General features: G+C 31.5%; 3 protein-coding genes across 3 annotated transcripts; all 3 read left to right on the top strand.

Moving 5' to 3' along the window:
* Nucleotides 1-377: 377 nt before the first annotated feature.
* LOC128389133 (DDB1- and CUL4-associated factor 8-like) lies at nt 378-3,220 on the top strand. The gene is made up of 12 exons (XM_053348662.1): nt 378-704; nt 787-888; nt 952-1,081; nt 1,220-1,339; nt 1,432-1,583; nt 1,680-1,783; nt 1,850-1,976; nt 2,056-2,290; nt 2,360-2,523; nt 2,599-2,721; nt 2,787-2,910; nt 2,979-3,220. The coding sequence occupies exons 1-12, from the start codon at nt 585-587 to the stop codon at nt 3,047-3,049; spliced, it is 1,572 nt and encodes a 523-aa protein (XP_053204637.1). The 5' UTR covers nt 378-584; the 3' UTR covers nt 3,050-3,220.
* Nucleotides 3,221-3,363: 143 nt separating this feature from the next.
* LOC128389132 (uncharacterized) lies at nt 3,364-5,940 on the top strand. The gene has a single exon (XM_053348661.1). It carries the CDS (start codon nt 3,488-3,490, stop codon nt 5,501-5,503), a length of 2,016 nt encoding a protein of 671 aa, XP_053204636.1. The 5' UTR covers nt 3,364-3,487; the 3' UTR covers nt 5,504-5,940.
* A 1,642-nt stretch (nt 5,941-7,582) lies between these two features.
* LOC128389101 (trifunctional nucleotide phosphoesterase protein YfkN-like) lies at nt 7,583-13,128 on the top strand. The gene is made up of 7 exons (XM_053348621.1): nt 7,583-7,955; nt 8,200-8,469; nt 8,597-8,683; nt 9,469-9,608; nt 10,682-10,807; nt 10,896-12,065; nt 12,665-13,128. Exons 2-7 carry the CDS (start codon nt 8,280-8,282, stop codon nt 12,713-12,715), a joined length of 1,764 nt encoding a protein of 587 aa, XP_053204596.1. The 5' UTR covers nt 7,583-7,955; nt 8,200-8,279; the 3' UTR covers nt 12,716-13,128.
* Nucleotides 13,129-13,164: the final 36 nt, after the last annotated feature.

Here is a 13,164-nt window from a genome sequence, read left to right as displayed (position 1 = left end):
TTATTACAACAATAATTAGAAATAAAAGTGATCCATTTAAAAACAAACAATCAAAATAATCAATCAAATTATTCAACAATTTATTTCCTTCATCGAATCATTTATTGATTCTTTCAAAAATTCCATCTTTCACTCGGATAATTAGCTAATTGGGGAATCAAATATTAACAATTAAAACTCGCGTTTCATTAAATCGTTTGCTTCCTTCACCTGTTAACCCAATTAACCAATTGTTTGGGTTTGTAATTAATTCGATTGCACTGCCACCTAATGGAAGGAAAATAAAAGAAAAGTTTATCAGCTGAATTTTTGTTTACTTTATTTTGATTGTGTTTTCATCATTACAGTTAATTGTTGCTTCTAATTAGTATTGTTTTTTACACTCGACAATGTAATTCTTTGGATCCAATTTTCTCAAGTGTCCAAATAAACTGCTAAATAATAATAATATTATTAACATAGATAATTATCTATGTTAATGAAAGATTTTTAAAGATTTTCTCAGAAATTTAATCTTTTCCAATCATTAGTTTGCTTATAATTAGCTTTTAACAAGTTGCTTTTTTTCAAATTGCGTATTTAAAATGAGTAACTCTGATTCATCTGAAGTATTACCATTTGAAAGTAACTATCAAAATGAAGACAGTGACTCAAGTCTTGGACTTGGTGACACATCGACAAGCTCATCAACCGAAGATGAACGTGTAAGACAATCAACTAATTACCTGTGAATGAAAATCTTTTGTTTCTTATTTTCTTCTCTCAATTTCCTTCCAATGACCTTAGGATCTTTTGGATTATGATCCAACTCCCTGGGATAATCCATTCCCTCGACCTTATTGGTTCTCATGTAGACAAATAATGTCCCGAGAGTATGGCGATAATGTGGTAAGAATATTGCAATTTCTGCTCAATGACAAAACGATTATCTCTCTCTCACTCACTCTCTAGAAACCTGGCCTACTCACCAAGAGACCCGATCTTACTCATTATAACCCGTACTGGTTTAGGAAATATGCTTACGATTCTCTCTACTTCATCCAGCGAATGGAAATGACTGATCTCCTTTATCGTCACACTGGTACTTAGACTTAATCAGAACCCATTTGTTTATCTTCTCTTATGAACAAATCGTTTCAAAGCAACTGATTTTTTCTTACAGAATTTGTTCTGTTAATTTTCATATTCAAATTTGATCTTCTTTTTTCTTCTTTCTTAGGTTGTGTTAATTGTTTAAATTTCAATAAATCAGGTGATCTCTTGTGCAGTGGAAGTGACGATCTTTGCATCAATATTTGGGACTGGCGATCATCCAAATTGAAACATTCATTTTCTTCTGGTAATTTTTTATTCTTCTTCTAAAAATATATAATGAAAATTCTGTGCGAAGGTTTTTTTTTTCAAATCATATACTCTTTTCTTCATTCTCAGGTCATACAAGAAACGTTTTCCAAAGTCTTTGGTGTCTTGACGATACCCACATAGTCACTTGTTCTCGCGATGGTCAGATCAGAATCTGTGATATCAATAATATTTCTGGTTCTTCTAAACGTATTGCTCGCCATTCAGATGCAGTTCATAAGGTGAAAAATTCTTAATCCTCTCATGTCCAAAATCGAATATTCCAATTCCATAATTGTTCTATCATCTTTTCTATCAATTTTATCTCTCACCAATAGTTAACCTTTACAGAGCCACAGGTTATATTGAGCTGCGGAGAAGATGGTGCCATTTATGAGATCGATTTAAGGTGTAATAAGTCCACTTTGTTATTCGTACTAAAGTTCGTATTTTTGATCTAAATTTTTCCAATTGTTTTATATTAATTTTCCATCTTCTCTTTTGCCAGGAATCAATTGGACGATCCAATCCCTTTATACTCAATCAATTGTAATATGAACTTTACCCCAAACTATTTTGCTGTTGCCGGTCAATCACCACAAGTCAGAATATATGACCGACGATTATTGAGAAAAGTAATTAGAATATTTTCTTCGACTTTCTTCATCGTTTGTCTAATTTACTTTTTTCCCCCACAATTCGATTGTTATTTAGCCATCCGTTGACGATTCCTCAAACTCTTCGTCCGTCTCAAATGATTCGTCGTCGTCGTCCGATGATCATTCAAATAGCGATCAAGCTTCAAATCCATCGGCTGTTATGAGTTTGGGTGCCAGCGAAAATTCATTGTACAGTGTGACCAGTGCAGTCTACAATAGTACAGGTTCTAGATTATTAATGTCTTACAATGATGAAGATTTGTACGTGTTTGACACGAAAACTGGTAAACGTGAGTTAATTTTGTACAATTGTAACCAGAACTTAATCTCGCTAATAATTATTATTTGATCATTTACAGAGGAAGGTAAATACCAGGGTCATCGTAATAAGGAAACAATCAAAGGATGTTCCTGGTTTGGTGACAATTTCATCATCTCAGGTTCAGACGATGGTTATATCTATGGATGGGATAGGAAATCTCAACACATTGTGATGTCCATTCGTGCAGACAAATCTGGATCTGTAAGAAATTCAACGATCAACTGTCTTTCAATTAGCTAATTGTTTCTATGTGCTGATTAATTTATTCGATAACAGGTAAATTGTTTGGAGATGCATCCAAATGTCCCAGTGATAGCTTCGAGTGGTATTGAGGATTCCATCAAAATCTTTGAGCCAACGGCTGATGTTTGGCCGAAAACCTTGACTGGCATAAAAAAGGTAATTCATTTGATGATCAATCAATACTTCTAACTAATTATCGATTAATTGTTATTCTTATCCAGAGAATCTGTGAAAATATTCGTAATCGATTATCAGGGGATAAGAACGACCTGTTTGACGCTAGAGGTTTGGCCATGTTGCTCGTAATGAGAAACATGTCTCGAATTAGAAATCCCAATCAACAAGGTAATTATTGGAAAAAAAAATTGATTGTAAATTCTGTGTGTTACCTGATTGTTATTATTTTTCATTAGAAAATGAATCTGATTCTCAAGAAGATGATGATGATGACGATTCACCCGATGTTTCATGTCTTCCTTCATAATCATAATCAACCATCACAATTAAATCCGCTCCTGATTTGGATACTTAAATGAAACTAATTACTGATTTAGGATTCGTTGTAAAAAAAATATTTTTATTATAACTAAATCGGGACCATCAAATTATTGATCATCATCATCAATCCAGTAATAAACTACTCTTACTCATTTAATTCACATGGCTGATTAATTGTTGATATTAACCATCAAAATACGCGTTTAATTTAATCATCTGATGTTTTGATTCCTCTCGAGTAAAATTAAATTCCCTTCTAATTTGGATACTTATATAATCTAATTAATGGTTTGGGATTCGTTGTGATTGCAAAAAAAAACATTTTTCATTATTATTGATCATCATTAACCACTAATTAGTTGCTCTTAATTATTCAATTTACATGGTGGATTAATTGTCGATAGTAATTAAAAAATCATTCTGGATGCTTTTGGGATTTCTCATCATTTGGACACTACAATTAATGTCACTTCATGGATTCTACTTATCATTTGATTCAATTCTCAGACCAGTACCAGTTACTTGTAACGGTTTAACTTGTCTCAAGTTCACTAATCATGTGAAAAACATAAGTGGCCTTATACCGATTCGGCAATTTAGTTTAAATTCAGCAAACCGTGGTGATGGAATCATCTTTTGGACGATCGATACAACTTTCCTTGCTTATTACAATGGCATGATTCATATACTTGGACCTACCAATACACCTTACGATGACCCATTGACCCTTAAAATTGATATATCGATTACTCCTCCCATTGAACAAGCTCACCGTTTAATTATTCTTGGTGATGATACTTTTATCACCTATTATCAGATTAGAAAGTCATTAGAATCAAGTTTACCCCCAGAGACAACCTTTGATTTGATCAAATTGTTCAAGATCAATTTGAATAATCAAACGTTAACTCATCTTGATTCAATATCATTCAATTCAACTTTTTTCAATCGTTTAACTAGATACATAATCAACTCAGCGACCACCGTTGAAGGTTATTCTTACCTGTCAGGTATTCGAACCCTTGGTGGTGAAGATGAACTGTTCACGATTCGATTGTGTTCAAGATACTCACTGGGAACTTTTGTTGAACTTTTTTTCCTTTCGGTGTTAACTTTTAATGATGATAATTACTTTGATTATCCATTGATTACCTCGATTACACCTGAATTGATTGGTGATGTTTTAAAATCAAGGTTACTTATTTCTTATCGAATGACTAATGAATTTGTGATCATTCCAATTGATGCTAATCGATTTGATTTAATTCATCAACAATGTACCCAAGGGATTGGAAAAACACTCTCCTCACTGTTCATCTCTTCCAGGGTGTTAGAAAATTGTCCAGTTATCACCGACCAAGTTTCGAACTTATGTGACCTTAATCAATCCCTTTTTCCCTCCAATAGTGAGGGAAGACTTTTCTCTGGGAGTTATTGGACATCATCCAATCCACCGGTGGTTTTCACTCTTGTCTATTTAGATTTTCCAGTTTACTGTCACCTCGCAATTCGAGTTGAAACCAATGGGTCAGTTTACAGTTGTCCACTTCGAGTACCACCCTTTTTCTCAGATGAATGGACCTGTGACTATATTGGAAATGTCGGCAATTTGACCCGTGGACCTTTATATTCACCCTATTTAAACGCTTCCACTGGATCGATTGAAATTTACTCGCCCAGTCATCGAGAACTACTTTCATTTAAACTAATGAACTGTTCGTATCTTCCCAATTGCTTATCGTGTTTAATATTCGGTGATTATTTTAATTGTGATTGGATCGAAACAACATTCTCAGCTAGTTGTGAGCAGAGAGAAATCGATGGTCCGAACAATGGTCAAGACATTGACCAATGTTTAACGGTAATCTCAATTTCACCTGATACAATAATCTTGACCGATCCATTGGTTCAATTTACTTTGATCTTAAATGACAGAGGTAGTGACCTCATCAGCCACAGAGATTACGAGTTTGTGGTCTATGTTAATGATGACCCTTGTTTGGAAACTGTTCAATCTGTTGACCTTGATTCTAATGGATTCAAATTGACCTGTACTCTGGGTCAACGTAAGAAAGGTAATTGGCCAGTTACTTGGTCAGTTGGGGCCAATCTAACTAATAAGTTAACGGAAAAGTTTCTCACCTCCGATATACCAATCAACATAACTATCGACGGTATACCAACCCCTCAATTACGAGTAATTCAACGGAGACAAAATCAATTAACGATTTACTCATTGTTTACTGCTACATTAATTATCCTTTTCATTTGTTCATTAACTTTTAAAAGCAATTCTAAATCATCAAATGGACAATTAAAAAAGAGCAGTTTAACTGAGATTAAAAATCGAATCGCAACTAATAAAAGTTTCATATCGAAATTACCAAGTGCCGTTTCAAGTCAAGAAACTAAAACCAGTTTACTCAGCAATCGACTTTAACAATTAGCAACAATTAATAATCTGATTGATTAACTGGATGAGAAAACAAAAAATGGCTTAATTGTTTGATCGGATCAATGATTTATGATCACAATTATCAAGTCTATGTAAATACATATGATATTATATCACTTTCCAAGTTTATTTTATTCAATTTGAATGAAAATGTTTCAATTAATTTACAATTAAAATCGCTGAGAATTAAATTAATTATTTTTATCCATTTTTCAATTGTTTACAATTAGTAAATTGTTAAACATTGAACCATTTTTTTCCCCACAGGCAAAGTTTTAACATCTAATCATTTCTAAATCATGTTAATCATTAACAATTATGATTTACTGATCATCTCTGTTAAATTAATAATAATTACTTTTAATTGTAACCTGAAAGTTACAATTTATTAAACTTTTAAATTGTCAATGACTTTTTTTTTTTATTGATAAATGATTTTTAATTGTTCAATTTTATTGTTTCTCAGTTGTTGACACTTTAATTGTCATTTACTTGATTAATCATCGTAAAGTTAATTGTATTATTATCAATTGTAATTACTATTATTGATATTAATGAAATAACAATTAAGGTGCCTCCATAAACCTTGTAAATCAAATTTGTTTTTTTTTGCTCATTTAATATTAATTGTCAATAAGTGATACTTAACAATCAAGGTCTAATTGGATTTATTTAATCACAATCAATTAGTAACAATTGATTATTATTGTTGAACCATCATCACAATTACAATTCAGGGACGTTAATCAAGTTCAAGGTTAAACTAATTTACCCTTTGTAACAATTAAAGTAAAAAACAAAATTAAAATTAAACTTAATCAATTGGATTTTTTTTTTCAATTAAACAAAACTCACAAAATAATTGATTAACAATTAGCTGATTGTAGTTATTATATTAATGAGAGACTAGCTAAATATTTTAATTAGTTAAACATGATAGTAAAAGTTAATTTGTTTGATAGTTTAAATTGATTACAATTTAAATGATGCAACAAACCTGATTATCATCATCATCTTTTGATTACAATTAAACACTTAAATATAACCAGAATCAAGTTAAAGGTGATCAGTTTAATTTCAATAAATCAAGAGATTAGTTAATTATTTGATTCACTTGTTTTAAGTTAAATTAATTACGAGTAATAAAGCTATTGATCGTAGTCAAGGTTAATTATCACAATTTAGAATCAAAATTAACCCTCTAATTGTTAATTAGCAACAACAACAACAAAAAAACAACAAAGTTAAGTTTAATTCGTGTCAATTGTTAATTGTTAACTAATCAACTAACTGATTGATTGTTTCCCAATTGATTGTGATTGTGTCTTGTTATTTTATTATATTATTTGACAAGATATTGACTATCGTGATTAAATATTGATTATCTAGAGGGATTAATTGTTGATTACTCTTGAAGGTAAGTTGATATTTCTGATTATTTAATATTATCTTTAAGGTTAATTTGATTTCTTTGGTATATATAAAATATTATGATTAATTGTAAGTTATTTCTAGACAATTTATTGATTACCATGATGATAATAATCAATTAAATCGTAATCGTAATCAGTTAACTAAATTGTAAGGTGATTATTTAATTGATTATCATGGTTGTTACAATCAAATCTACACTTAGGAGTAAAATGAAAAAATTAATTCAAACCATAACTAATTGTTGAAGTAATTAACTTTAATTTAGTTTCTCTCTCATCACTACCTCTGGTTAAACACATATGTAAATTGTAATTGAGATAATAATTAACTGATCATAATAATTATCAGATCAGATACGATGTAATACTAAACATTACAATTAGTTAATTAGTTTGATTATCTTTTCCTATGGAAAACTTTGATTAGATGAAAAAAAGTGTTTTCAGATTCAGAGAATCATCATCAATGAAGACACAGAAAAGAGAGAGAGAGAGAGAGAGAGAAATAGAGAGAAATAGAGAGAGAGAGTAAAATAGACAGAGAAGATGAATGATAAGAGAAAGAGAGAGAAAAATCGAGTGAGAGAGAGAGAGAGAAAAGAGGGAGAAAGATTTGTCATCTTTATCTTCCTTCATTTCTGGTTAACCATCAGAACGTTTAGTGTTGTTGATTTTTTCTCTTCGCAATTAATTTTATTTTCTTTACCTTTTAAATTGTGATTATTATTTTAATTTCTATTTAAATTGTGTCTCTTCAATTTTCCAACAATTTAATTGATTACGAATTTAATTCGTTAATTAAAAGAGAAAAGAAGAAGAGGAGGAAGTAAAGGTTTCAATCTTTTTCTCTCTTCTCTTTTCTGTTCTTGTTTTTCTATTGCATTTTTATATCATTGATTTTCCTTTTGGTTTCATTTATCTTCTTCTTCTTCTTCTTCTTTTTCATCATCACCATCATCATCATCTTCCTCTGATTGTTTACCTAATTCTCTTTCATGAAACAGGTAAGATTAACATGGATTATTACACCAATTCCATGAAAATACAAAACATTCTTTTCCAATTTATTCCAAAGCCTAAAAGTGTTAACCTTTTCTATTTAATTCGATTCTCTTTTTAGCATCTTGGTCTCTTTCTGTTTCTCTCTCACTCTCTCTCTCTCTCTCTTTATCTTTTGCATCTTCTGCTCTCCAACGTGATTATGTGTATTTACTAAATCCTTTTGTTTTTTTCTTCTTTTCTAATTAGATTTTGAAGCTTCTGTTGTGATAATTATATAAATTAATCTTCTTTTCATCGCCATCATCTTAAATTCTGAAAATATCGTCATGTCTTCACCGATTGTGAATTCTGGTTCGTGTAAAGTGAGGATATTGCATTTCAATGATGTTTACAATGTCGAACCTCGAACCACTGAGCCTTGTGGAGGAGCTTCGAGATTCAAAACTGCCATTTTATCACTGGTTGATGAAAATTCTATGGTTCTATTTAGTGGTGATTGTGTTTCTCCATCGATAAGTTAGTTTTTTTTCTTGTATCTCTTTCGCAGTTCATTTTATTCATCTCTCAGCTGATCGTCTTCATCATTTTCTAATATTTAACTAATCATCTGTTCACATGTTCTTTTCATTTTCTTGATATTTAGTGAGTACATTTACCCATGGAGAGCAAATGATACCTGTGCTAAACGAATGTCGTGTTGATTGTGCTGTTCTTGGAAATCACGATTTCGGTGAGAATCCCATCAATATCTAATCTATTTGAAAATCGAATCCAACTAATTGTCAATCAAAGGATCCAACAGATCAATCAATTGTCATTCTAATCGAGAGTGTTAACCTTAACATATATCGATTATAACCATAGACTGAGAGAGAAAGAGAGAGAGAGATGGAGGGAGAGCAGCTAGAAACCTCTTTTGTTAACCAATAACAAAAGATACACACCGGTGATTTTTCAATCCATCAAATGTCACCAATAATGTTTGTCATTCTTTAATTGTGACTTTGGATTAACTCATTTACCTGACTATTAATATCTTATACCTTCTCAATAACTTATCTATTATTAATCACTTCACCGTTACCTCCAGGATAGATTATCATTACTCTCTCACTACAATATCCTTCATCTATCTTGAGCCCTTTTACTTAGATTCTTATCCATCAACCTTTTCCAATGTTAATTACGAATTATAAATTTTTAAATTACTCTGTCATGCGCTCATATTCAGGCTCTTATTTACTGTTTATATTATGATTCTGTGTCTCTTTGTTGTCAAGGCCCTCAGATTAAGTGTCAGAATGTTTCTTGTTTACTTTACAAATCGATGGTACGATTTCTCATACGATTTTCGATGTTTCCTCTCGCCTTCTCGAATCATCAAATTTGCTCTCATTTCACCTAACCCCTCTCTCTCTCTCGATGATCGACAATTACCTTATATCATCTTAACTTGTTCATCTTGATTCTAATTTTGTTATTTACCTTTTTTTCAATAACAATTTACTATTTCAGATTTTGGTCTCGATTGCTTGGAGGCCTTCATTAAGAGGACGAATTTCCCTTGGTTAATGAGTAATGTTACTGACGTTGAAACGGGAAAACCTCTTGGAGGAGCTCAAATAACTCATATTATTGAGAAAGCTGGAAAAAAGGTAGTTACCGATTTACCTTGATTGCTGCCATCATTTCAATTGATAACTTTGTAATTAGAGAGAGGGGGAGAGATTAGATCTAATTAGTTTTAAAGATGAAGGTATTTTCTGGTGATGTTGATAGTAAACAACTTAATCATGGATTGGAAAAAACAAAATGATCCATATTAATTGAATTGATTGTTTATGAGCAGGAAAATTTTCTCTCCTCTTGTTATCAGAATAAATCTAATGTAAAGATTTACTGATTTGATAATTTGTCAATTGTTTTACATTATAAACATAGATACAAGTATAAAGCCAATAGATCGAGAAGATTCTGATGATGATGATGATAAACTGTATCATTAGAATCATAATCTTCGCAAGGTGGTCATGTAAACTTTAGCATTGGAAATTTCTCTTTTTTCTTGTCAACTTTCATTACAGATTCAGTTTCATGTCGACGAAATTTTTTCACCATCATGATTGGAACAAAAGAAATTGTTTGTTCCAATCACAACAACAAAATCCTTGATTTCAATTTGAAGATTTGATTCCAATTATTTGAAATGATCTCAATAATTCTCGATCAATTCTCTCTGTAAAAAGATAGACATGATTTCCGTTATTCACCTTATAATCTCTCAATACACTTATAGATATGAGAATTCTTTTCATCTCATCATCCAATCTCATCTGATTCTTCTCTCTCTCTCCCTCTCTGTCTTCAATCCAATCTCTTTTCTTCTCTCTGTCTTCTCATTGATTATCCACAGTAATTCATTTTCTCCTGTCAACAATATGATGGAAAAACTCTTTCCACTGAATATCTCGTATCTATGGAAGGCTCAAGGTTCTTTTCCCTCTCTCTCTCTCTCTCTCTCTCTCACTACTAAAAGAAACAGATTATAATCTTATCATTAGATGAGAATCATTTTTGCTCCAAAACTTTAGCATTTTGCATTCGCGCTCCCAATTCACATCCATATTCATCTTTCCAAATTATAGTTAATATTTATAAATGTTTATAATCCAAAGATGATTGTCTTAATTTACTTTTCTAACTTTATTTTTTGCTCTCTCATTACTAGTTTGGTCTAATTGGTCTTGTCGAAGAGGAATGGTTGGCAACATTGTCGACAATTGATGTAGAAGATGTAATATTTGTCGATTATGTCACCGAAGGACGAAAATTAGCTAAGCATCTTAAAGAAGAGGTGAGAACACTTATAAAATAATGATAATCTTTTTCTTTTCTTTTATACTAATTAATTTGCTTATTTTGTTTTTGTTTTCTAATTACAGGAAAAGGTAGATTATGTTATTGCTTTGACTCATATGAGATTTCCAAATGATTCACGATTAGCTGCCAATGTGGATGAAATTGATCTTATATTGGGAGGACATGATCATGTTTTCGATGTACGAAAAGTTAATGATAAATTTATTATTAAAAGTGGAACTGATTTCCGTCAGTTTTCAAACATAGAGATAACCTTCACGGATAAAGTGGATAAAGGGAATCAACCGGTGGTTGATGTTAAAGTGGACGAGGTCGAAATCCGTTCGACTTTTATTGAAGATGAAAGTTTAAGGGCTCAAATTGAAAAATATGCAGATATTATCGAGGGTAAAATGGACATGGTTTTAGGACATTTTTATTGTGATCTTGATGGTAGATTTTCAATTATTCGCAATCAAGAAACCAATTTAGGAAACTTTTTTGCTGACATTATGCTTTCATCAACATTATCCGATATAGCGATAATCAATTCGGGGACACTTCGAAGTGATCAAATCCATCCAAAGGGTGACTTTAAATTAAGAGATTTGGTTCGAATCATGCCAATTATGGATCCGATGATTGTACTTTCGGCAAGCGGTGAGATTATTTGGAAAGCATTGGAAAACGGTGTATCCCAATGGCCTAAACTGGAAGGTAGATTCCCTCAAGTTTCCGGTGTCCAGTTCGCATTTGACCCATCTAAACCTCCCGGACATCGGATTGACCCTAATTTCATTAAAATCGGTGGGAAACCTGTCGATTTAACCAAAAAATATCGCTTAGCAACCAAGGAATACCTTTATCAAGGTAAAGATGGTTATACCTGTTTCAAAGAGTGCGAAGTACTTGTACCCGAAGAGGAATGTCCCGAACTATGTACATGTATTCAAAATCATTTCGCTTCAATTGATGCGCTCAGGAATCACGTTCGACGGCCTTCTCGTCATTTACAAAAATTTGTCTCCGCATCGAAAGCTCATTCAGCTTCGTTCACAATGAGCCTTGATGCACCATCAGTGCCTAATAGTAACAATAATAATAGTGATAATATCAGAAGTGTCTCATCGGAAAATAATAATTCATCAACAATCAGATCTTCATCACCCGATCCGATTCATCGTGATATCGAACTGGAATTACGCCGTTTAGAACCTAAAGTTGAAAATCGAATAATCATCTTAACTAACGAGGTAATTAATTGTTCTCTTTGTGCTCTTTTCTTTCTCTCTCACAGTTAATCTGTAAAACGTTTTGCTAATTACAATTTATATCATCAAGATTGTCAATGTTTCTTTTTTTTCATCATTTTTGCCATTTTGTTTTTCTCCTTCTCGAACTTGTTAATTAAATTGTTGGAAGTCGAGGAAGAGATTGGCTTCATATCAAGCATTCAGTTAGCTTAATTTACCTTCCTTTCTGAGTCTTCTTCTTGATTGTTAACAATTAACAATCGGGAAGAATGAAAATTGACATTGACTGTTTAACCCTTTTGTCTTTCCTGTAATTTAATCATGAGAAAAGAAAACAATTACAATTTCTCTTGTAAACTGATCAACTCTATTTATCACCTTGTAAATTAATCATGTTGATTAACCACTTGAAGAAGTTTTTGATTAATGTTTAGTCAATTAATTTTCTTATAATATACCAATCAATTTATTCAATTGCTTCAATTGTGTTAAATAGATCATGATGATTGAATTGATTGATTAATATTCTGAGATACTAATTTTTTTCCCTTCTAAATTGTTGACAATTTAATTGATTGATTTTCTCTCTCCCCTCATAGGAAATGCGAAGACGATTAGAGGATGAAAGAAATGGTTCCATTCAAATTTAATCAGGATCTCTCGTCTTTCCAATGATTAACTCTTTCACTAATCACAATTTATTAATTGTAAACACCCAGACACACAATTAAAAAAGCCTTCGGAAAATTGTTACCTGTTTTTCCCCTTCTCGAAAATTCATCAACAAGAATTTAATTCAATAACTTGATCTCGTCAACAATTAACGGATTACACACAAACACACAACTTGATTGTCATTCTGATTAACTTAATTATTTAATAATTTTTAATTTTCATATCAATTTTGCAGATTGATAATTAATTTTGATTTTCATTGAAGATGAGTAAAAGGAGGTGGACAAGTTAATGGTGACGGGAATCATAATTGATGTTACCTGATCATTTCAACTAATAATTACAACGAAAATTTAAATTGTGTAAATAAATGATGCTCAACAATTAACGATTAACAGTCAATTTAGTTTTTATTCAAGTCTCG

The sequence above is a fragment of the Panonychus citri genome, unplaced genomic scaffold (genome assembly GCF_014898815.1).
Source record: "Panonychus citri isolate SS breed McGregor unplaced genomic scaffold, ASM1489881v1 Contig00104, whole genome shotgun sequence".
Lineage (NCBI taxonomy): Eukaryota > Metazoa > Arthropoda > Arachnida > Trombidiformes > Tetranychidae > Panonychus > Panonychus citri.
This window is presented reverse-complemented; position numbering and strand designations above follow the sequence as displayed.